At 44.7% G+C, this 25421-nt stretch overlaps 5 protein-coding genes across 5 annotated transcripts; 2 read left to right on the top strand and 3 right to left on the bottom strand.

The window, feature by feature from the left end:
• Positions 1-9258: 9258 nt before the first annotated feature.
• On the bottom strand, positions 9259-10609 carry LOC108015051 (probable U3 small nucleolar RNA-associated protein 11). Its single transcript, XM_017081290.4, has 2 exons — positions 10006-10609; positions 9259-9503 (listed from the first exon to the last, which is right to left on the bottom strand). The coding sequence occupies exons 1-2, from the start codon at positions 10492-10494 to the stop codon at positions 9297-9299; spliced, it is 696 nt and encodes a 231-aa protein (XP_016936779.1). The 5' UTR covers positions 10495-10609; the 3' UTR covers positions 9259-9296.
• A 291-nt stretch (positions 10610-10900) lies between these two features.
• l(1)G0020 (RNA cytidine acetyltransferase l(1)G0020) lies at positions 10901-14930 on the top strand. Its single transcript, XM_017081692.4, has 5 exons — positions 10901-11212; positions 11639-12086; positions 12145-13423; positions 13483-14452; positions 14685-14930. Exons 1-5 carry the CDS (start codon positions 11010-11012, stop codon positions 14809-14811), a joined length of 3027 nt encoding a protein of 1008 aa, XP_016937181.2. The 5' UTR covers positions 10901-11009; the 3' UTR covers positions 14812-14930.
• Positions 14574-16752, bottom strand: LOC108015313 (ribosome biogenesis protein NOP53). Its single transcript, XM_017081693.4, has 5 exons — positions 16518-16752; positions 16272-16448; positions 15884-16204; positions 15396-15821; positions 14574-15327 (listed from the first exon to the last, which is right to left on the bottom strand). The coding sequence occupies exons 1-5, from the start codon at positions 16643-16645 to the stop codon at positions 14931-14933; spliced, it is 1449 nt and encodes a 482-aa protein (XP_016937182.2). The 5' UTR covers positions 16646-16752; the 3' UTR covers positions 14574-14930.
• Positions 16753-17247: 495 nt separating this feature from the next.
• On the top strand, positions 17248-19893 carry LOC108015331 (uncharacterized). Its single transcript, XM_017081732.4, has 3 exons — positions 17248-17425; positions 17831-18407; positions 18974-19893. The coding sequence occupies exons 2-3, from the start codon at positions 17938-17940 to the stop codon at positions 19779-19781; spliced, it is 1278 nt and encodes a 425-aa protein (XP_016937221.2). The 5' UTR covers positions 17248-17425; positions 17831-17937; the 3' UTR covers positions 19782-19893.
• Positions 19894-19905: 12 nt separating this feature from the next.
• On the bottom strand, positions 19906-23594 carry Hexo2 (Hexosaminidase 2). The gene is made up of 3 exons (XM_017081193.4): positions 23341-23594; positions 20264-21801; positions 19906-20200 (listed from the first exon to the last, which is right to left on the bottom strand). The coding sequence occupies exons 1-3, from the start codon at positions 23475-23477 to the stop codon at positions 20019-20021; spliced, it is 1857 nt and encodes a 618-aa protein (XP_016936682.3). The 5' UTR covers positions 23478-23594; the 3' UTR covers positions 19906-20018.
• Positions 23595-25421: the final 1827 nt, after the last annotated feature.

Below are 25421 nucleotides of genomic sequence, written 5' to 3'. Positions count from 1 at the left end.
GTCCAAAGTTTACGGGTCCCGCCATGCGTATACGTAATCTGGCATTAGATTACTGATCCATGTCAAATCTTTGGCTTAGGTCCGTCCGTCCCGCTGGCCGTTCACTTGGCCGGGCCTCCGTTCGCGTTGTTTTGATTGATACGCAGGGCAGGCGACACTGCGCGAAAAGAGGCCTTTTAAAGAATTTACTTTTTTAGATATACTTGTTAGTACTCGTACCACCTTTAAATAGATACTAAAGTATCATCAATTAATAAATTACTTTTTTATCGTATTAGAACTCGTTTTATATTAAAAATAAGGAAGCAGGGAAACATATCATGTTTTATTCTTACTTAGGATTTGTTATATCATGTATTTCTTATATTATGTAATGTAAAATAAAATAAACAACACAAGGTAACCAAAAATACTACAAACATAATATTAAATTATTATATTATTTTGTAAGTTATTAAATACCCTTATATAATTTTGTATTGTGTGGAAAGCCTTCTGGCCAGGCTGCTTTGGTGTCGACAACCTCCTGCTCCTTCCACAGCCCCCCTCCCTTTCCCTCCTTGCCACGCCCCTGGCACCTTAAGACCCCCCTTTCTGCCATACGCGCCGCTGATTTTATGCGCATCGTTTCCACATCACAAAACAGGCGGCGCAAACGCTTCCCATCCCCCTTTTCATGGGCGTTGGTGGGGGGAAGGGGGTCTTCGCCTGTTAGGAGGCGGGGCTAAAAAGGTGAATTACTTATAATATTAAACAGTGGCCAAGAACGGACACGAGCGGCGAGTTGAACAGGTGAATTATTGGCTTGAGTTCCGGAGTTTGGAAAAATTTCAGTTGATTGAACTTTCTGCAGCGCGACGAAGGACGGGGTGGCTCTTCCTTCCTATAGAGTGGGTGCCAGGCCAAATCCAATCTCGCACTTCACTTCCCCGGTAAAAAAAAACAGAGAACAAAAAAGGCTGAGGCCCGGTGACCATTGTAATCAGCACGAGATTATAACCAGATTGCGATGCGGCCAGGAATAAATTCTCATCTGCGGTTCTCATCTGATTAGGTGGTTATAAGCCTCACTGGGTCTAAGCAAATAATTCGATTAGTTGGCAGGGGATCTCCCCTGCGCCTCCGAGCTCTCAGTTCTCAGAGGATGAGTGAACTGGGTATTATCCTGGAAAAGTACTTGAAAGTGGAGTGGTTCCAAGGGAAGATTTAAGGATCACTTGATGTATTTTTAATTGTAGAATTGCAGAACTTAAAAATTATAACAATAAATTAGGTAAATTATCTATTGCTTTATCAAATACTAACACTTCTTAGTTTTGGTGTATACCATTCAGCAACATTCCCCCCCCCCCCCTTATATATACCATCAAACTATTAAGCATTAAGCCTTTTCCATCCATGATATTGTGCGGTGGCCATTGTTTTAACCCATGACCCCGATGAACAAAAGTGAAAACCCAAACAAATACGACCCCCTCGCCAGCCTTTCGTTTTCCCTTTCGCTGTTTTCGAGTCCTGCACTTCATTAATAATGCACAGTTTACCTTAAGAGGATTTTCAACGCCTCCTCTGCTAATAATAAGGACACAAAAGCACACACACACACATTCGCACGCCACGCCCCCCACCGCCGGCACGCCCCCTCTCCGCTTCTCCCTTTCTCCCCCTTTCACCCACGCCTTTCGAGGCACAATATGAAAATATGTGGGAATTCTCCGACGTGCTGGTTTCTAGAGATCTTTTTTGGGACAAAATAAGGAGGAAGCTTCTTCTGCGCGGAGTACACTGAAACATATAAGCATATAAGCATATAAGCAAATGAAAGTAAATATTATAGTTAATCAAAAGATAGAAATTCGCTTAAGTAATTGTAAATAAATAAATACTGAAAGCTTTAGTAACATTCAAAATATTATATTCCATTTACCAAAAACATTTTCTCTCTGTGTACAGGTTGGTGAGGGACCAATGTGGACTTTTTGCCCAGCACGCCCTAATTTTAGCTTATTATTAACCAGCTCACTTGGGTTCCCCCTGTAGTTTTTGGCAGAGTTTGAAAGGGGGGGTTGGCCAGCAGGGGCGTGGATGGGGAAGGGGAAGGGGAAGGGGCAGGGGGTGCCGTGTGTGTGGGGGCGTGGTCACAGTTAACGGCAACAACATCTGTGAAGATGCCAGCATAATTATAATAATCATTTCATAATCATATTTTATTTGTAGTTTGCTTTTTTTCGAGCCCACCCCTGCTAAAATCCCCCACCCCTCACCGCCCGCCGCCTCTGATCGCCCGCTGGGTGCCACGCCCCCTCCGCTCAAGCCGCCTTCCCCTTTTTAAGAACTCACAACCCCGCAGGTTTTCGCATATAACCGTTTTTTTGAAACAGTTGCCAAAAAGGAAAGAAGCGGTCCAAGGGGAAGCTGTACACAGCAAACAAAATATTATACAAATTTTAGATAAATAGTAATATCTATAAGTTACTGTCATAAAAATATATTACCATGAAATAGAATTTAAATATAATCGTACCCTTATTTTAGATACCAAATATTATATATTTAGATATAATAGTTACTTTATTTTGATACCAGGGAATTCACTTTTTAAATCTTCTTAATATTTTAAGATATTGTTTTAGTATTACAAAATACATATTTCAAGTAATTTATGCCCTTAGGAATTTATATAAAATGAGTGATACCAAAACGATTCCTTTTCAATTCCACCTTTTAAAGTTTTGATCTAGATATTTTTCCCAATTGCAGTCCTACGATGTTACCCAAGTTTTTGCACCGTGCATTGTAGACCCCAGGGGCGCAAGGGGGGGCTAGTCCGGGGGGTTTTCAGGACGGTAAGGTTGTGGCTGTGGATGCGGATGAGGGTGCGGGTTCGAGGTTACCAGACACAACAGCGACAGATGTGTTTCTCATTCGATTTTTAATATGCGGCCAATCTAACTGTAATTGGTTTGTTATTGTCTCCCCCGGCAAGGACGAGTGCGTGCGAGGGGGACGGCGCTAGAGTCCCTGGTGACTCGAAGGACTCGCAGGACTCGCAGGACCCGAGGGTTCGCTATAACCTTCGACCCCCTCCCCTTTGGGCGGGTTCCCTGCTGCGGTAAATATCTATCGTTTATTGTTATTGCTCTTGTTCGCTCTATTGTTTTCATTGTTCTAGAACAACCCATCCGTCCCCCCCCCCCCCCACTTGTTCGGTTAAATTTATGAAAAATGTTGTTCACACTTTCCTTTAGCAGCCAAAAAAAAATATATAAAAAGGGAAGAGAGCCAAAGGGCGAAAAAAAAGAAACTCTACTGAAGGCCGCCTGCTGAGGGGGTGGATTCCCCCCACAGAACAGGTGGCGATGGGCGATGGGCGGTGGGCGGTAGGCGTGGCCAGGACCTTTTGTTGGTGTACCAAATGGGTTACACGCTCGCACATGTTCCACACCCGAAAACCAAGAGCCACACTCCCCCAGCTTAGTCCTCAAATGTTTGTTACCATTTCACCCAAAAACACCCAAAACCCAGAAGAACGAAAACAACCCAACCTCAAACCCAAATCCCACAACCAATAATCCAACCCAAAAAAGCCAGCCAAAGTTGTTGAGCTCTACATGACAAAAACTAACACGCAAAAAATGTGAATCGAAGGATGCAACTTTGGGCAGGATATTTTACAATGGTTAACCAGATTTTAAGGGGATCAACATGGGGAAATGAAAGCAAGGCGAAGCTAAGAAGTATTTCGACTTGCAGCAGTATATGGGGAATACATAATGGGTAACTATAGTTAAACCCAATAATATAGGATAACATCATAATATAATATATTATTTAATTATTTGGTTAGATAATTATAAGAAATAACACTACTTATTCAACTTTTATGTAAAATACCGTATATATTTGTCTTCTTTATGAAGATGTAATCTTCTTCCCCATCTCTCCTTTGTAATTAACCAAAAGCCCTCACTAATTCACAGACCAAGTGCTTTCGTCTCCGGAATAAATCCAAATGAACTTTGCCATGCTCACCTTTGGTCGAACTTCTTCCGGTAGTTTCCATTCCCCATTCCATTTTCCATCTGGCGCCCCAAAGCCCCGAACTTCTTCTGACCGCAATGACAGTCGCATCGAGCTTGACGAATACCCCCCGAACGGGTTGAAAGTGTTGCTAAAACTTTGCCCATTCACATCAGTCAAGGTACAGTGCGAAAAATAAATTACAATTTATTCTAGCTAATATATATATAATATATAATTCTATTTCTGAAAAAAAGGAAAGAATTTCGAAAACTTTTGTGAATTCATAGAGTTAGTTTTGTAATCTCCCATAAACTTAAAGAGGTAATACTTAAAAACCCTTTTATATCTTTTTCCTAGTGTTCCAAGTATTTTTTGGGGCGGGACTGTCGATGGTGGATGGAGCGGGTCGCATTTTTGTGGGTGTGCGCTTTACACGCACATAATCCCCGACCGGGGACGCATCTGAATCCAAATCCGAATCTCATATCAGATTTGTCGCTATCGCCATCGCCAACGCCCGGCGCCGTGGTCTAAACGATTGATGGCACTCGTCGACATCGTCTGCCCTGTCAAAAATCCACATCCACATCCACATCCACATCCACATCCATGCGATAAACCCCCTTCGCACTGGGAATTTCCAAAGTGTGCTAGGGGTTTTCTGGTGAGGAAATGATAAATTGCGCATTTGGGAGTTTTAAAGGTCAATTTAGGGGTTAGTCTCACACTCTCTCGATTTTGAAACAAACTGACTGACAGATGAACGGATAGATGCGTGTTTGCCAGATAGGATTTACAAAAGGTGGCTATAAAAATAGCTAAGCATGTAGGATATTATTATATAACATATTTTTTAAGTCCTTTAAGTTACTTATGCCAGTTTAAATTTTTTTAAAGCATTTTGTATATCTCTTGAAGTATAAATAGTAAAAACGCGAATTCTTGAGGATGATGAAATTATCTTAAATTACCAAAGTAACATTTATAATATTCCTAGTAAATCTGAACATAATCAAATTATTTTTATTTCAAAAACTAGCTATACGTGTTTCAAAAAAGTAGCTAGACTGACACCTCCTAAAAAGGCCGCCCATAAACAGCGACACTTCAAAGTTAACTCGCCCAATAAAAAGTCCATGTACGAGTACGACTTACGGAAAGTAACAGGGTTGCACTCGGGGTCTGAAGAGGACTCTGCACTCTGCACTCGGGACGGGGGGTAACTGCGTAAACCGAATTTGCTTATGGGATTTGTCTAGTGCGCCTGTTGACTTGCCAGTTGGCGTTTATATTAATGGCTCAGGTTGGGCTGGTTTCAGTCCTCAACTCCTTTATTTTTCCCCGGACTGTTAGGGATCGTTGCGAACTGACGCGTGCCCGCTTTTTAGGGTTTGAGTTAGGGTTTCCGTTTAGGGTTTTCGGGGTGGGTTTCTTTTTTTTGGGCTGGCAGGCGAAATAAGGTGCCTAAATGGGCAGGTAAATCATAACTGTAACGACGATGACAGACAGTTCGTCTGGGGAGAACAAAAACGGGGGAAAGGATTGGCCATTTCCCATGACCGATTTTGAATGTTTGTTTAGTTACAAAATATTATCATAAGTTACAGTCATTGACTAGAAGGTGTTTAAAAAATATTTACAAGGCAATGTCAATGGAAAATGTATCTTTGCTGTCTTTTCAATCATAAGTTTTATTTAATATTTTTAAAAATAAAACACTTAAACTTCCCCGTACAAATTGAATAACAATAGCATTAAAATTACAATGTTTTATTTGACAGCTGGATAATAATGGCTTTTATGCATTTAGCCATCGTTTGGTCCCAGCATTCTTCTGTTCCCAGCCACGCCCACCGCCCATTCTCGCCAAATCCCCTTAATTTGTTTATCAATCTGGAATTGGCTTGCAAATGACATCTCCGGACTGCCCCCAAAACCCCTTTTCCCTGCACATTTCCCAAGCAAGTGCCACGCCCACAGCCAAATGCTACTCGCACTCCGCCCCCATAACCGTGACATTGAGCGGAAACGTCGCGCAGGAAAAAAGCAGCACTGTGGGAAAAGCGTAGCCTGAAATCACAACCTTCTTAAAATATATTTCAAATCGTTTTAGTTTTTTATTATTTGTTTGCTCTTTTTTTATAGATACTATTTTTATTCATAACATTAACAACTATTTTAAGACTTTATAGCAAAATCGTATATCTATATCAAAAATATTTAATTTTTTATAAAAACACAAACTCCACTTAAAACAGAATAAATAAGTTATGGTTTATACTGTGTGTAACAATTAATTAGTTTTAAAACTTTTATAAGTGTCTAAAATATTAAACAGACATTCAGTTTTGGCGCTCAAGTTTCTATTAAGCTTATCCAATTTTTAGAATTAAAAAAAATATATATATATATATATTCTACCTACAAGTGCGAAACATAAGGAGTATATAGAGAGTTGGGCACATAATTTTCCTCAGTGTGACCTTAGCGTCTGGTTTTTTGGGTCTGGCCGCGACGAGGCACGTGTAAAAGTTTGTAGCCCCGGTCACGTGACCGCACGTGGCCCGCCAGTCGTCCAGCCAGGCCAGGCAAACCAAAACCAAACCCAGGCCGACACCCCCGATAAGGAGTAAAACTCTGCGACTGGGCCGCCGTGATAAGCGCAACCTGACAACTAAGCGCGTGTTACTGAGGAGATGTCAAAGACCAGGTCCCGGATTCCCCTGGTTCTGCTGCGGGAGAAGCCGCCTATCTATATGGATCTGGGATCTGGGATGAAAAGGGCCGGGGATCGGTCCAACCTTCCATCATTGATGGTTTTGTTAGCGTAAATATCTTAATTCACCGCTTCGCCGCCCCCGACACGCGTGAATCGTGTGCATTTGACATGAGAAGCGCTTCCCGTTTTCCGTTTTCCCACTTTGTTTTTTTTTTCATTTTCCTTTAAAGCGGAAAAGTGCGCCTATAAAAATATTTCGCGCAATTCATTCTCCCACCCAATGGGATTTAACAAGTTTACAATTAATGTATAATCCTATTTTGGGAACATCCTTGTTCTTAAATGACAATTCCAGGAAAGGCAACGTGGGAAGCTATGGAGTAACCTTGGGATTGGGTGTTAGCAATCGTGCTGGCAATTGGCAGCTCATCTCGATTGAGTCTTATTTTTAATCTTGCAATAACCTTTGATATTTTGATCAATCATATTTCAATAAGCAATACATAAGAATCATAAATTATTGAAGAAAAATATATTACATTAGATTAAAGCAATCTACAGATAATACCCACAAAAATCAACAAATTAATTTGATATTTTCTAAAATTCAATTCGTTACAATTGTGCAGTTTGCTACCATTTTTCAGTGATCCTTTTTTTTTCTATGTACACTCGAAAAAACTCTTGCTTTACTTCATTGGCCTTAAATTAAGGAATGATTGACCGAAAACACCTTAACAATGCTAAATATGGATTAATAACGGTGCCTTTCACATATATTTAAGGGCTAAATTGATTAAAAAAGGTTTTAGTCCATATAGTAGTCCATAAATTTAGTCTTAGATATATATTGGGCACATTTAGGCATTTATTGTACCATAATTTAATTCCTTAAATTAAGGTCAATGTTAAATATAAGCCTATAAAAATTGTAATTCCGTTTTGAAAAATAATGAAATATGCTTACGATGAGTATATATACATAACCTAAATCTTAAACCCACAATAAATGTATTCTATACCTGTAACATTTAATTTGCCTATTTTAGAGGTCCATTGTGAGCTAACTAATATTCAGCGGAACCTTGACCTGCCCTCCCCCAGAAAATATGAAAAATATCACACCACCACCCCAGTTGTGCTCATCCAAAGCAGTCACACACATGTGCCCACCGCAATCACATTTCCATTTCCAATCCCAGTTCACAACTCACAAACACCCCTCGCAGCTGGGCAGTTGGGTTTCAAATTACAAACCCAATTGATGCTAGTTAAAAAATCTGTGCAGGTTTTGCGTTACGATTTGGGCTCATCCTCATCTTCAACCCTGGCAGCCCGGTTTGTTGTGATGCACTCGTGACAAGTCCGATTAGGTGAGCTGCACAACACCGATCCTATGCCATCCCATCCCTTTCCATCCCCGTTCCTCCGATCCCAATGCCGATCCAGATCCAGCTATTGTTGTGGAAAGTGTCAACACAGGCATCTATTTTATGCATAATTTGGCGTGCCAAAATGCGCGACTCATCAAAATGGTGTCATATGTTCTTATCGAGGAAAACAAGGACCGGCGGGCAAAAACAATGGGAGGATGCGGGGAATGTTTGCCCGTACGTCTGTCGCCTGCGGTTTCCGATTCCCAAAATATCCGGCGGACAAGTGAAGGGTGCAACCGGTTTGGGTGAACAACTCTTCCTTTTTTCAAATAAATCAAACATAGGGTTTCCGGATAGTTCGATTATAAAACATCCTTTGAGAAGCGGTCGATTTGAATTTAATAACATTTTTTACACACATAAGTACTAAGAACATGAAGAAAGCAGAAGAGAAAAAGCATTTAAAAACAAGTACTGACGAGTAAGCCTCCTTAACCGAAATTTAGGAAAGTTTATTTATTTTCTATAAATTTTTTCCTTTTTTTTGTATTTTTAATTTATTTCTTGCTTAGATATTTCATTTAATTGGCTTCGTGTTTTATACATTCAAGTGCAACATACAAATCAGAACTCTGGTTGTTGCATTGGCTAAGCGTTTTACACTTAACGAAACTTGGACTAAAATGAAATGGTTTGTGTCCTAACTATGTCCAAGTTCGATTCAAGGCTTAACGAATCGTATAACACTTTAGGTGAGCTTTAATACCATTTTAAAGATCGCAAAAACAATCCTAAACAGTAGAAACATAATTTTAGATTGTAACTAACTGTGGGGCTTTCAGTTCAGCATTCCACGTTAAAAACGGTATACACAAAGCAAAGAAAATCAAATCACCATAATGTTCTAGAATCTAGATGGTAGAAACCAAGATCTCGATTTTATGGCATACAGCTCATCCAGGTCTTTAATCGCAGCTAGATAACTAGGCCCATCTCAACAGCGCTCTGCAGCCGACTACTAGTCTAGCTTAATATCATGTTCTGTGTAAAAATATTTATATCATACATGTTTTTAGCTAAGACTGTCAAGGCTTTTTAATGGAAATAATATATCCCCCTGAAACATGACGAAAGATTGACTTACACTTAATTGCTTTATTAAAATAAAGATATAAGCCTCATTTCTTGCGCTCGTAGCGGAATTGGTAAACGGGCGCGCTGTCCTTAGTTCCGCCCTTCAGTTTCTTCGGCTTCAGAAGACGCGGCTGCTTGAGTGCGTTCTTCAGCTGAATCTTCTGCTGGACGATGGCGAGCTCCCTTTCACGGTGCTCTCGTTTCTTTAGCTCGTTAATGCGCTGCTGTTTGATAGAGTTCAAAGGTGTTTCCTAAAAAAGACAGAGACAAACTTGTCAAGTAGTCTGTAAGTCATTCAAGTTTTAAAATATGCTACATTTATGTTTCCTTTAATTTATGATCAAATTTTGTTTATAAAGTTGCTTTGCCAGTTATTGAATCCATATGTTAAAATATATTTTATGTGAAAAATAAATTCTTAAAACATAGCCATGTGGTTTTCTAAATTCTACATAATTACATGGCTTAAGAAGGATTTTCAATAGGATTACTTTCTGTAATTTAAGGTCTTTATGTCATATACTAATACTAAGGACCTTTTTCTCGTACGCATTTCAATGTTTTCCAAAGTTTTAAATCTAAGAGAAAAGTCCTCCAAAAGCCTACTCTTTGGGATCGGATTGGTACAGTTATTACATTTTGAAAGATCGTCAGAAAGCCTTCTCCAGACTGGATGTTCTCCTCAGAGAAACCCACTTAGTAAAAATAAGCCGATAGAACATTAGTATGGTTTCTAGACCGCTGTCCACTCACCGGTTTCTTTTCCGCTTCCTGGAGGCGTTCGCCCAGGGTGACCGCCCACCTTTTGCCCTCCTCGTCGAAGGTGTACCGCTGGTTGCCCGCTCCCCCGCTTCCTCCGGCGGCGTCCACGTCCACTAGCGTGGCCTTCAGGCGGTCGATCTTTTTGCGCTCCACGGTGCGCTTCATGACCACGTACTTGAGGTCCTGCGTCTGCATGAGGGCCAGCTGCTCGGGCGTGTGCTCGTCCGGCTTCTCCTCCTCGCGGTGCTCGTCGTTGGACAGCTTGGAGTTGATCATGTGGTGGTAGAACTCATCGGGATTCTTGTTCTGGGCCCGGCGGTACAGCAGCTTGAGGGTCTTCTGCTTCTTCTGGGCATCGAGGGCGCGCTTCTTGTAGTCCTTCTTCTTCTCGAGGAATCCCAGGTGCTGGCGTGCCTCCGGCTGGTGGCGCTCCCGGTGCACCTTCTGGTTGCTCTTGGACGCCTTCTTCCACGAGGACATCTTGGCGGGATGTTAATCTGCCGATCTCCTTCTACGGCAGCAATTTAATAGCAGTTTGTTTTGGTTTGGATCTGAAAACGTGATGAGCGCTTCGGCATGGGAATTGGAGATGGGCCACCAAGCGATAGTTTCAATCGATTGGAAACGGTGATTTAAAAGAACTTTTGTGGGAGCAGCACATATATTAGGCAGGAAGTTATTCAATTAAAAATATGTATTTTGATTAATAACAATAACTAATTAGCATATTAACTCTTCTAAGCGCAAACTATTATTTGAAAAGTTTCCAAGCACAGTATATTTAAAAACCAAACATTTAAAAAACATAGAAATTATTCCGTGACTGTCTGTGAGCGTGACCCAAACAGAACAGTAACAGAATCACAGCTATCGGCCGGCCTGCCATCTCTAAACCGCACACGTGCATTTTGAACGGCAGCATTTTCATTTCCATTGTATTTACTTCGGAAAACCGGAGTTTTTGAGTGAAAAGTGAAAAACAGCACAGCCGCAGGATGGTGAAGAAGAAAATAGATAACCGCATACGCGTGATGATCGAGAATGGGGTCAAGCTGGGCCACCGAACCATGTTCATCGTGATCGGGGACAAGGCGCGCGACCAGGTCCCCATCCTCTATGACATCCTGACGAAGTCCACAGTCAAGGCGCGACCCACGGTCCTCTGGTGCTACAAGAACAAGGACGAGGCCATTTCCAAGTGGGTTTTTATGGGCTTGGAGGCCCTGGAGGTCTTAAACGCCTTAAAACCCGGGAGATCTCCAGAAAAACATCACACAAACCAAGCTAACACATTATTATATCTGCATTCCCTTGCTTATTTACACAAAAAAGAGTCCCACATAATGATCACAGCTGTTCCATTGCAGTAACAACTTCACAAAACCACATTTTTTAAAATCCAATCATACAAATGTTATCCCATATTAATAAGGCAAATCTATTGACTTTGAAAGGATCTATGTATCAAATACTCTCCAGTAATGATCTTAACGATAACCCTGGTGTTCTATTATGTGACTTAAACTATTGATTGTAGATTAACATCTTATCATTGATAACAAATCATTCCCATGATCATTGCCTTAAAGTAAACATTTATTTAATAACATTCCATACCTTTCAGTCATGGCAAGAAGCGCGCCAAGAAGATCGCCGTGGGCAAAGTGGACGTGAACGAGGCAGACCTGTTCGACTCCTTCCGCGTGGCCACCACCATACATGGCAGATACTACTCCGAGACGCACGCGGTTCTGGGACGAACATACGGAGTCTGTGTGCTGCAGGACTTCGAGGCCATGACCCCCAATCTTCTGGCCCGTACCGTGGAGACAGTGGAGGGCGGCGGGCTGATCATCCTGCTGCTGAAGACGCTGCAGTCCCTCAAGCAGCTCTACACCATGAGCATGGACGTGCACAAGCGTTTCCGCACGGAGGCCCACCAGACGGTGACCTGTCGCTTCAACGAGCGGCTGATTCTCTCCCTGGCAGACTGCAAGCGCTGCCTGGTGGTCAACGACGACCTCACCGTGCTGCCACTCAGCTCCAAGACTATCAACGTAGAGCCCGTGAATGTAAGCTGGCCTTTGGCATCCCTTTACATATATTATTCACTGTCTGACACTCTTTTAGCCCGCTGGCGCCGGTCGTTCGCCCAACGAGGGCAGCCTGAAGGAGCTGAAGGAGAGCCTGCTGAACGTACAGCCAGCTGGGGCCCTGGTCAATCTCTGCAAGACCTACGATCAGGCTAACGCCGTTGCCCAGTTCATTGAGGCGCTGGTCGACAAGCAGCTGAAGCCGCCCATGTCCTTGACGGCGGCTCGTGGGCGTGGCAAGTCGGCTGCCCTGGGTCTGTCCATCGCCGCCGCTGTGGCCTTTGGCTACGTGAACGTCTATGTGACCTCGCCGCACCCGGAGAACTTGATCACTCTGTTTGAGTTTGTGCTTAAAGGCTTTGATGCCTTGGAGTACCAGGAGCATGCCGACTACACGATCATACGCTCCACCAATGCCGACTACAAGAAGGCCATCATAAGAATCAATATTACGAGGAGCAGTAGGCAGACCATCCAGTACATAGCGCCCAGCGACACGCACCTGCTGAACGCCGCCGATCTGCTGCTGATCGACGAGGCGGCTGCCATCCCCCTGCCGCTAGTGAAGAGGATGATCGGTCCATATCTGGTGTTCATGGCCAGTACGATCAACGGATACGAGGGCACTGGCAGGTCGCTGAGCCTGAAGCTTATCTCCCAGCTGCAGAAGGACAACAACGCGAGGCCGCCGCTCAAGCTGGAGGAGTCGATTCGTTACCAGGAGAACGACGACATCGAGAAGTGGCTGATCAACCTGCTTTGCCTGGACGCCAGCACGGTGCCGAGCATTAGCTCGGGCTGCCCCACGCCGGATGCCTGCGAACTGTACTATGTGGACAGGGACGCTCTGTTCTCGTACCACAAGGCGGCCGAGGCCTTCCTTCATCGCCTGGTCTCCATTTACGTATCCTCGCACTACAAGAACACCCCCAACGATCTGCAGATGATGAGCGATGCCCCGGCCCATCATCTCTTCTGCCTTTTGGGTCCGGTTCAGCGAATGGACGCCTTGCCGGAGATATTGGTGGTCATCCAAGTGGCACTGGAGGGTCAGATCTCCGCCCAGAGCATCAGCGAATCCCTGGGCCGGGGCAAGAAGGCGGCCGGCGACTTGATACCATGGAACATAGCCGAGCAGTATGGCGATCGGGACTTCCCCAAGCTGTGTGGCGTGCGGATCGTGAGGGTGGCCACGCATCCGAACTACCAGAGAATGGGATACGGCAAGCGAGCCATTCAGCTGCTCAAGGACTACTATGCGAGGAAGCACACCAACCTGGAGGATGGCCCGGCTGCCAGCCAGGATGTCGGCAAAGGTAAGAGTGATTAAATACTCATACTACTTTATACTTATAACTCTGTGAATTCCGCCTAGGTATCGAGGAGGTGGAGGAGGAGGAGCTCAGTCTGCTGAAGGAGCAGATCCGGCCTCGCAGTCGGATACCCACACTCTTGCAGCGCCTGCACGAACGCCTGCCTGAGCGCGTAGACTATATCGGCACCTCCTACGGCCTCACTTCCGACCTGCTAAAGTTCTGGAAGAGCGCCGGCTTCGTGCCGGTGTATTTGAGCCAGAAGTCCAACGAACTGACCGCCGAGCACAGCTGCATCATGCTGCACACGCCCACAACGACGTCGTGGCTGGGCCTGTACTACCAGGATTTCCGCCGGAGGGTCCTTAAGCTCATGGGCAAGACCTTCCGGGAGTTCGAAACAAAACTGTGCTTGGCCCTGCTGAAGAACAAATCGGTGGACACGGAAGCCAGTGCCTTGAAAGTTCTGGACAAGCCCATGCTGGATGTGTTCTTCCTGCCACACGATCTTCAGCGCCTGGAGAGCTACGCCCGCCAGCAATCCGAGTTCCGACTGATCATCGATCTGCTAACGGACATCGCCCAGCTGTACTTCCAGGGCAGGATCGAGGGACTGCAGCTGGATCTAGTGCAGCAGGGAATACTTTTGGCCCTGGGCGTTCAGGGCAAGACTGTGGATGCCCTGGGCCTGGAGCTCAATATGCCGGGCAATCAGTTGCTGGCCAAGTTCTTCGATGCCATGAAACGGTGCAATCAGTGCTTCCGATCCGTTCTGGAGGAACACATCGAGGGCGGAATGCTGAGGGAGGCGGATCTGTCCAAGGGCGAGGAACTGCAGCCGCTCAGCCTGTCGCTCGACAAGGAGCTGGATCAAACGGCCCAGAAGCTGAGCAAGCAGCAGCGCAAGGAGCTGAAGCGACTGAAGGCCGAGCAGCTGGACGAGTTCCAGATCAAGGGCAGCGAGGAGGACTGGTCCAAGGCGCTGGAGACAAACGGAACAGGCGGTGGCAGCGGGCTGCTCTCCGTCAAGAGGTAGGTGGGCCTATGCAGTGCGTCCTGAGCGTTTTCTTTTAAATAATTTGTAATTACTTACAATAATAGTCAAATAAAATATGATTAAATTTTAAATTAAATTAATAAGACTGTTATCAAGTTATAGGGTTCAAAAAACATTTTATAGGGTTCCTTTCTATTATATACATACTTCAGTCAGTGGTTAACTATCACTTAATTCACAACTTATGCTTTCTCTCTTTCTTTTTAGTGGCGTCAAGCGACTGGACGGACCCATCGAACAGCCCGAGGATCGCGAACTGGCCGCTCCGCTTTCCAAGAAGAAAAAGAAGAACAATCCGAAACAGAAACGCGGTCAGGGCAAGTCCCTGATCTAGAGCAAAATAAGGATATTTTTTTGTGCGTGTGGGGGGAAGAAGAATGTGGATTTTAATGCTATAGAAAAGTACATATTGTTGTAAGCTCCGTTAAAAATAAAAGAAACCTAATAACTGAACTATATCTTGATATCGGCAGCCGCCTTGGCTGCAGCTGCGGCCGCCCTGCGCTTATCCTTGAGGTCCTGGTAGCTGACGCCCGGCTCCTTGTGGCTGCTGCGCTCGAATCGCTTGACTTTGGCCTTCTTGCGGTTGACGAGCTTCGTCGTGGGCAACATGTTGTTGCGTTGCAGCGTGTGGAAGCGATCCTTCAGCAGGCTGCTCTCCGTCTTCACGTTGCGCAGATTGCCGGCCACATCCTCGGGCAGATTGACATCCAGGTCGGGCTCCTCGAACTTGTGCCGCCCCAGGCGCTTCGGCTCGAACTTGGCCTTCTCGGCGCGCTGCTTGCGCCGCTTTTTCAGCTCGTTCAGGTCCTCCTCCTCGTCGTCCAACTCATGACGGATCGATTTGATGCTAGATGGGGGAAACATTAAGGATTAAAAGCTGTTTTAGATAATGACAGTATCTAGTTATATCCCTACCGTATCAGATCAGCAGTCTGTTGCTTTAGCTTCCTCTTGAGCTCTGTTTGGCGTGCCAGTTCTTTCTGCTTGAGCTCCTTGCGACGGGCTTGCTTGCTCTTCTTTTTGTTCTCCACAGGAGCGTTAACTGTGTGGTAGGGCTTATCCACATTCTCTTCCGGCTTCTCTCCGTTGCCCTGGCCAGCCTCATCTTGCTGGCCCTCCTCCTGCTCCTCCTCCTCCTCCATGCCCTGGCTCATCTCCTGGAGACGACGCCGGTCCCTTTCCTCGGGCGTCACCTTGGAGAACATGCTGGTGGTCACGCGCTTCAGGTGCTGCTCCTTCTTGATGATGCCCTCCTCGCGTTCCACAATCTTTGAAATAAGATCTTGGTGGTCCTCTGGCGCGGGATTGTAGCTCATGCCCGGATGCGGAAGCTCGAATTTCCTGGGGAAAACGAGAAATACGTCATCAATGGTAATCGCCAGTGATGAAGACCATTGACTTACTTGGCCTTGGTTGTTTTGTGGTGCAGACTGGCGTGCGTTTTGACCACCTTTTTGCCAATATTCCCGGCTGTGTGCAGGGCCAGTTCGCGACTGATCCAGCCCTTCTTGTCCTTTAGTCCCGGAATCGCGTCGCGGAAGTCCACCTCCTCCCAAATGTCCTTCTCGACGGCCAGCTTCTTGCTCTTCTTGTCCGCCAGTCGCTGCTCCAGCTTCTCGTAGTACAGGGCGCGATCGCTGTTGGCCTGGCGATGACGCGGCTTGGTGGGATTGCAGACCTCCAGCTCGATGTTGCGTCCGTTCTTCTTTTGGCGCACATGGTTGCTGCAGGGAGAGATGGGCGTGTGAGTGTGCGCCACATTTCGTGCTCGGGAACAGCCGAAAAACCTACCGCTTGGCAATGGGATCCTGCACCTTGGATGTGTTCTCCAGAGCCTGGTGGCTCCTCATCGGTTTCTTGGCATTCAGCTTCCTCTTTTGCTTCACACTCAGGACGGCGGCCTTGGCTGGTTTATCTGCGCTGGTGTCCAAAACGAACAGATCCTCATCCTGCTTGTCCGTGAAAGTGCTGGAAAGATTGGAACAGCCAGTTGAGCTCCCGGACTCCACATTGTTTACCCAACCACACCACACTCACCCAATGCGCTCCTCCTGGCGCTGATCTTCGAGGAACTGCTCCACATCCTGGATGTCTGTCTTGCGCCACGCCGATTTGTTCTTCTTCGAGATGCGCTTCTTCTTCGTCCCTGGCTCCACGGCCGTCATTGCTGCGGATTATCTGGTTATTTGGTAGTAAAACAATAAAATAACAAATGTCCAGTGAGTGCCAAGCGGCACACGTGCAAATCTGACAGCGCTTTCCAACACGGAGTGATAGGTTGTCCAACACTGGCGGGCTGCTGCAGTCAGCTGCTTAGTAATGGGCAAACACTGTACATAACATAGCCAGAAAATAGAGATGGCTATTGGTGCATAAACTAGCAATATTTAAAGTTAGTTTTGGTGGGTGTACACCTTTTTATCCGTGTCTATGAACCAGGTCCATTGAACCTACTATTGCCTTCCTCTAGATGTCAAACAAATTATCATATTAAATTTCCCGCCTTGATGTCGATTTTCTTGTCGATAATATATTAGCCATATAATCGTAAGCCCTCAGTTTAAAATATAACTATTACAATTTCAATAATACTAAATTTAAATAATAAATTATCCGATTAATTTTTGTTTTAGATTAAAAGCCTTTATTTGTCCATAGGACAGCTAAAAATAATTGACTAGAAGCCAACACTGGCTATAAAACCGCCAGAAACTGGCTTGCGTATCTCTGGCTCCTCTTCATTCCAAAACACCTGTGTGTGTGTGTGCTTTTGATCAAGTGAGCTGTGCATTTATTCAATTTTCATTTAAAATTGTGTATAAAAGGGGCCGGCGAGGCGTATCCGGGTCATAACGCATTGTGTTTTCCAAGGCGCTGTTTCAAAAACTATAAAACAAAAACCTCACGCATTTTTTTTTTCAACTAAAAAAACCGAAAAAAGGCCGGTAAGTGCGGGCAGCGACGTCGACTGCGGCAGCGGCGCAGGCACCGACATACGTGTACCAAACAAAACGCGGTAAACAAACTTTTCCGCTCGTATATTTTTTGTCATACCCTCCCGAAGAGCATTGTAAATTTCGGGAAAAACTACTTTTACTAACTCGGTGTACGAGCTAGCGGTATAAAACTTTCGGAATTGCATTGTTTCGTGGTCAGGCATATCATATTCAAAAATTCTGACGATCGGTCGTCCATATTTTTTAAAGAACGTATTTCTATAAATTACATACATATATATTTTTCGTATACGATTATGAGAGACAAATTAATTTAATTTTTTTCACAAGGGTATACAAGCATCGTCTTGTCAAAGCTGTCATTCTAATTTGCTTGTTCTTTGTCTATTTTAGTTTTTTTCCGATTACGCCGTGCTATCGCCCCGCTGAAATAGTTTATTCGTTACAAATAGCAGATCGAGATCTCCGGCAGCGTCAGACGTACTTTTAACGCCACCAAGATGAGCACCTTCCCCAGTTTCGCGGACATTTCGGCCAAGTTCTCGGAGGCCACGCTGGACGAGATCATCCGCAATGCGGGCGGCACCCGCCACACCTCCTACAAGTTCGGTCCCAGTGGCAAGAAGGGGGACGCCTACCTGAGCCGCGTCTTCCGCATCACCGTCTTCGGAGTAAAGGATTCCGAGCAGGGAAAGGACGAGGAGGAGCTGAAGGTCGGGGTGATCGTGAAGGCCATGCCCGACAATCTCCATCGCCGGCGTCTCTTCCGCTCGGTGATATTCTTCCGCAACGAGATCAACTTCTACACCAAGGTGCTGCCGGCCATCGAGGCCTTCCAGAAGTCCCGGGAGCCCGCCCCCAAGAAGCCCTTCGTGGAGTATCCCCGCTGCCTGGCCAGCCTGTGCGACGGTGTCAACGATTTCATCGCCCTGGAGGACGTGGGTCCCAAGGGCTACACGGCGCCCGTGCGGTGAGTGAACTCCAGTTTTATCTTGATATCAAGACTTTAAATTCCAATATCGAATATTTCGATTATATTGTAACCTAATAAGAGCTGAAGCATTAATTCATAGCACCTGGATTTCAACTGATCAGTGATCATCTAATCTTCATAATCTATATAGGACAACAAGGGTATTTGTTATAGGCAACCATATTTAATCATATTTATATTTTCAATTATCTATAATATGTATTAGTGTTAAGTAATTCGAGCAAATATGGAACTGATTGCTTACTGATAGACTGAGTTGGTCTATCTGCCTTATCTTATCTACTTGTTTGTTTGGTAATCCTAGAAATCGGTTGTTACAATGACTGCCTTTTTAATTTTATTCTCTAGAAGCGATAACGAAATTAAAGTGATTTCCGGGTAATATATTTATTTTTAATCTATTAGAAAAAAATAAAGCTATAAATAAATGAATATAGTATAAGTTTTATATAGAATCAAAATTCCACATAGTTTTTCCAACACATTTACTTATACTTTATTTGTGACTTCAAATCTTTAACCGCATTTAATTATTCTTACAGCCAGGACTACATTTCCCTAGAGGATGCTCTGCTAACCATGCGCACCCTGGGTCGATTCCATGGCGTGGCCCTGGCCTTCAATGCCCTGGACAGCAAGAACTTCGAGAAGGCGGCGGATTCCCTGGAGGAGACCTATTACGGCGAGCACACTCGCGAGTGGTACACCGGCTTCCTGTTGCTGGCGGAGAACGTGGCGTTGGACGCCGTCAAGAAGGTGTATCCGGACAGCAAGTACGAGACCGTGGCCGGCAACTTCCTGCAGCCCGCGCTGTTCGACGACCTGATCAACCTGGTGTCCACTCGCTCCAAGCTGAGTGTCTTCGGGCACGGCGACTGCTGGACCCCCAACTTCCTGACGAAGTACAACGAGCAGGGCGAATCGCAGGAGATTATCATCATTGACTTCCAGCTGGCCAGATGCTCCTCCTTGGCCCTGGACCTGAGCTTCTTCATCTACTCTTGCACCAGCCAGGTGTTGAGGGAGGAGCACTATGACAAGCTGCTGCGCGCCTACCTGGAGAGTGCCCATGAACTGATCAAGGATCTGGGTGGCGATCCCGAGGAGATCATCACATGGGAATCGCTGCAGCAGGAGCTGAAGGACTTTGGACGCTTTGGCTGCGGAATGGGCATCGAATCGCTGCCCATGACCATGATGGAGGACGAGGAGGTGGCCGATCTGGATGGCATCAAGGAGAACGCCATTCTCACCGACATCTGGAACATCACGCCCTTCAAGGAGCCCGCCAAGCAGAAGCGCCTGGCCGAGATTTTCAAGCACGCCATCGATGAGGGCTACATCAAGTAGGCTTCAATTTACCACGATCAAATCGAATTCAACTAGTATTGGGAATTTATACTTGTAACCCTATATGTACAAACTATAACTGAAGATTATTAAACCGTGTTCCAAGCACAAAGCCAGCTGCAGATGGGATTAAAAACAGATCTTTATGGGCAATAACTGATGAATAGAGTAACATAGACTGAAGGGTATGTACACGGTGCTGGTGCTGGCGCTAAAACTAAGCTGGGGGTGGCCCATTCAGAGGCACTGTCCCTCGTGGAGAACGCACCAGTGTGGAATTACCGCGTCCGCGTGGATTCCTCGGGCCAAGAGTCGCTCCCGGTAGCGGTAGAACCTACGCTGGGCCAGCAGGGCAGACGATTTGGGATTGGACCACAGGCGCTCGGCTGCTGCTCCGGCTCGCGGCCAGATCCGGGATTCTGGAAGGGATTGGAGGATGATTAGATGGCTTACTCACGTACGCACGTCTAGGAGCTACATACCCAGTGAGTTCTGATCCACATACTCGCTCCACATGCACACCTCACCGCCGAGAACCTGATCTTGGCTGCGTCCCACGGGCATGCCACTGGAGTAGACCGTGCGCCAGTTGTAGTACGAGGTGCTGCCCCAGAATCCGTGGTCCAGGTACCAGGCGTTCTTTGTGGACACAATCAGCCGGTAGCCCCGCTGCAGGAGCTCCCGGTTGAGGGCGTCCTGCGACTCGACCCACGTCTGGATAATGAACCGCTCCTTGGGCAAATAGGCCTCGATGTAGCGGGGATTGGTGAGGTGGCTGGACCAGATGATCACCGACTTGGGCTCCTTGATGCCCGGATACATGCGCTCGTTTATCTCGTCCCAGGCATTGAGGTTCTTTTGGTGGAACTGCGACCACAGGCGCAGGAAGCTCTGCTCACTGAGATCGTAACCGCGTGCCCGCATCCCGTCGCGGATCTCCTCGGTGTTGTTCCAGCAGGGCAGGAACACTTCGTCGCCGCCCATGTGCAGCGTCTCCTCCGGCGCCCCCACCTCGGCCACATCCTCGAGGATCTCCTTTAGCACGGCGTACATGTGATCGTTGAGGGGATTCAGCTGACCGCACGGCGGCTGCACGCAGAATCTCCGCCAGGGCGACTGATTGAGGCACACTGACATGTTGCCCAGTCCGGCGGCCGGACCCCACTGCCAGCCATTGCCCGCATGGGAGGGCCCATCGATCTCGATCAGTACGCGAATGCCCCGCAGGCGGGCGTACTTGACCAGGTTGATGGCATCCTGGCGGGAGTACGTCTGCGACGAGGAGTACGCTCCATAGCGCTGCATTTCCGGCACCCTGGTGATCTCCAGCGGAAAACTGTGCGTGTCGACCACGTGCCAGTGGAGTACGTTCAGCTTGCTGGCCGCCATGGCATCCAAGGTACTACGGATGAACTTGAGCGGCACGAAGTTCCTGGCCGTGTCCAGCAGCACCCCGCGATGGGGAAAGGCCGGACGGTCGGTAATATTGGCCCGGGTCACCATCAGCAGGCCATTGGACTGGCTGCCGGTGACCAGGTTGCTCAGCGTCTCGAAGGCATGCCGTGCTCCATACACCGTGGCCGCCTGGATGTCCACAAAGGTGGCCGTGTCCGTGGTGCGCACCACCAGGGCGTAGCTCTCGTCCGTGGGCCAGTCCAGGGTGAGGCTCTCGTTGGCCACCGTGGACCTGACCAGGATCTGCTTGCTGCTCTCCAGCGTGCAGTTGCGGGTGCACTCCTTCAGCAGATTCGAGACGAACAGCCGGTTCGTCTCCCGTAGGAACTGTGTGGCCGCCTCGCCGGGCGCCACCACATGGAAGCGCACCTTCCACGGATCGAACCGCACCCGGCCGTGCGAGATGGTGCACTCCCTGCCCGTGGGCATCGGCCAGATGGCCCCGTACTTGCCGCAGGACAGCCGGCAGTCCCGCTGGCTCTCGAAGATCTCCGGCGCGTACTGCAGACCGGCCACCTTCTCCGTCTCCGAGGTGCATATGTCCGTCCGGCTGCATAGCCACTTCCTGGGAATCAAGGGGGTAAAGTATTTTTTCAGTACAGGGATCAGAACTTGATAATATTTAGTCTTTGATATGTAATTAAAATTATATTCTATACTAAATAAGTAGAACCACATTCAGGATTTTTTTAAATTTGAAATACTTTTATAAGATATTGTTAAGGGTGTGCTCTTCTACATAAGAAAGACTGTCCATTTCCCTATAAAACATAGTAAAAACGTAAGCATGTTTTAGAGACTCAGATTTTCTTTAAAAAAGATCTAATATTCTTTATTCTTATTACTGGAAAAATAATATTTAAAAGGTTAATTTTTTTTATTAAAATATGATTTTTTAAGGACAGTTCGTTTTATTATTTTCAAGGTACACAAAAGGTAAACTGGAAAAACGTATGCAAAGGTTTAGTTCATCTGTTTCGAAAAATATATAGCTCCATTTGAATGAGCGTTTATCAAAGCAATTAAGTGGTAGGCGTAAAAATGGTTAAAGTAACAAAATGTATGTTAACCCTAAGTCCGTAATATCAGAATGCCATTTAAGCTGAAATTATCTTTTTCGGATTAAAAGAAAGTTATACATATGTACTTATATTTCATTTGTTTTTTTCGAATCTCGCCATTCCTAGCAAAAGGGGCTTATCGCTTTATAGAGGAAGTTGCAGAAAAACAAATGGAACTACATATTTTTAGATTCAGATAAACTCTGCTATTTTATTTATTTTCCTTTCTCTGTGGAGTGATAATTTTAGTTAAGTCATGAATATTAAACATTATAGTTTTTTAATTGGTTCAAAAAATATGACAACCTTAAAATTTAATAAGTACGCGGTTAGTTTTTAATTTTTTTGAAATTATACAAAAGCTAGCAAATATTTTATATATTTTTAGATAAGAAATAAAAGGAGGAAAAATAACTTCTTGATTAGTTGTTTTCATTATACTCCATGGACATGGATTGTGTGATTCAGTACTAATCGTACCTTGTATTGCCATGTTCTTCACTTTAAATTAACTCAAAAAAAAAAGGTGTATCAATATCCATTAAGTGTAATCACTCAATAAAAAAATATAAAAAAACAACACAAAGTATATAATTGTTTTTAAATGATATATGGTCTTGAGTAGAAAGTTTCTTTTTGTTAGTTTGCCAAGTTATTTTTTGTGGCAACTCTTTTTTAAGGAAATCGTTTGAACGAAAGTATTTTAATCAAATTTGACACAGTTGCAGTTTCAGCTGTTTTTTTTTTTATTTTTAAAATTTTCATGAGCCCGATTTCACTTGTTGCTGTTGTTGTTGTTGCAGCGATTTCCTGTCTAGCAGGGACCCAAACCCGATGCGGTTGATTGCAAATTAGCATTCTAATGGCATTTGGCACAGTTTTTTTAGATTTATTTATAATTGAACTTGTTCCTGTGGCAATTTTGCCACTAGGGACAAGTGATATTTTAAATTTCCACATAAGTTGACACAGGATTACTGTTTTAATTGTATTTTAGAAATTTCACTTGTTGCTGCGATTTCCTTGCTAGCGAGGACACAAACCTGCTGGCGCCGCCGCCGCCGGCGTCGCTGTCGACGTCGTCTGCCCGCGTAAGCGCAGCGCCGACCGCGAAGCAGAGCAGAAGCGAGGCAACCGCCGAGCAGAAGCACTGATAACGGTTGTAGCCGCTGAACCGCATCGTTCCTTTCTAACGGCTTCCTCGGCTGCGCCGGCCGCTTTTATAATTTTTTGGTATTTAACTGGGTATGAGTACCGCGCTCCGCTTGCCCGCTCGCCGCGCACAGCGAAACTGAAAAGCTGCGACTGAAATCGAAAAGCGACGCGGGGAAGTACGAATAAAATAAATCCGGCGAAATTTCACTTGCAGCGTAGCGGCAGCGGCGCGGCAGCAACAACAATAACAAGCCGCGCTTATATTGAAGAGAGAGAGCGGGGCGAAAGAGAGAGAGAGAGCAGAATAAAATGGAAAAGAGCGACTGCGTTACACAGCGAAAAAACGAGGTCCTTTTGCTGGCAACTAGGAAAAATACTTTTTTTTTTGTATGCAGTCATATCCCTTTGATTACTGTTAAGTTCTTTTATAAAAAAAATAATGCTAAAATTATTTTAAGACATTCCTCTACATTTAAACATTCCTTGCAAGATAGTAATTATTTTAAATAAATTCCATTTTAAAATTAAAAAAAATTCTTTTAACCTCTTTGTGTATTTAAACAGTCTTTTAAAGCCAGTCCCATCCTTTCAATTAATTTAAATCAGTTTTTAAGTCCAAAAAAATTGAATTCATTTATATAGGACATCTGCAATAATGTAATATAAGATCCTTTGATTTGCAATTTTTATCAATAATTTCGATACTTTTTAGCACATATCGCAAAGCAATAGCAAAGCATAGCATAAGTAAGTGAGATTCTTTGAGCCATAATTTTGATCTATAAATGTATTACAAGGCAAAATCAATTGTAACAAAAAGTGTTTCCGAGTTCAAAGGTTAAGGTTGAGTTATACCCAATCCTGACTTCATCTGCATTTAAGCCCAGAACAATTCCAGACTTTTTCTCCCTGTGTAGAGCTTGCAATCAGCATATCCCCCATTCTTTGACATAAATCCCCACCCCCTGGCGAGTGGCCCACATACGGAAGTCGTGGGGTGAGTGATAAAATGGGAAAATAAATATATTTATATATATACATATATATATACGGAGCAAGAACCGCAACAGCAACAAATATCGGGGCTTCAAAAGTGCCAGCGAGCAAAACACCAGAACTATAACGACCACCATTCACCCGAAATACGGAAACTGTCTATAAAAAATATTTTATACATAAGTTATGGGAATTCTTATGAGTTGTATTCACTAGAAAACAAGCTGATTGTTTTTTTTCGACCAATTCATCATTCTATACACTCATTAAAATATATGAGAAATTATGTAAACTTTGGAGACAGAAAATAAGAGCTACATAAATTACAATTACTTTTTATGTGAACTTTATTATTAAAGACATAATCTATTATATACGTTAAAAATATGTGCTTAATTAACGGTCAGGCAAAGGAAACAAGTACTCAACAAATTGGCCGAAATTCGCTGTTATCAACAGGTTCCTAGAAATGCTCCTCAATTAATAAGCTTTACGTTGATAAGCAACATTCATTAAACAAGTATTCGGTCTTATCCATCTGTTGACTACTCGTTTTACACGTCTATTGAACAGGCGCTTTAGAAATTGACTGGTAAAACCTGATAGCACATATCTTATCGGTTTTTATGGAAAGTAAAACTAGGATATAACACCATCATGAAATTTGCATCAAGATCACTGAAATACTTTCGTATGCTTTGTATGAAACCATCGCTTAATAATTTTTGCTAGTTATCAGCAAACACAATCGCCTTAAAAAATGTTTACGAAATAATATGGGTGCTTTTTATTATTGCCTCTTTGTTTATGAGTTAGATTTGTTTTCGCATTTATTTTTACTTATATGTATTATCTTGCAGTCGAACTTACAGTTCATCCCGTGACTATAAAAACACATGTAATAAGTATTTAAGCTTGAAAATTATTAAATCAAGTCGGAACCATAAAAAATAAATTTATATTGTATATTATA

This window comes from Drosophila suzukii, chromosome X (genome assembly GCF_043229965.1).
Source record: "Drosophila suzukii chromosome X, CBGP_Dsuzu_IsoJpt1.0, whole genome shotgun sequence".
NCBI lineage: Eukaryota > Metazoa > Arthropoda > Insecta > Diptera > Drosophilidae > Drosophila > Drosophila suzukii.
The sequence above is the reverse complement of the archived record's forward strand: the minus strand, read 5'-3'. Positions and strand labels throughout refer to the sequence as shown.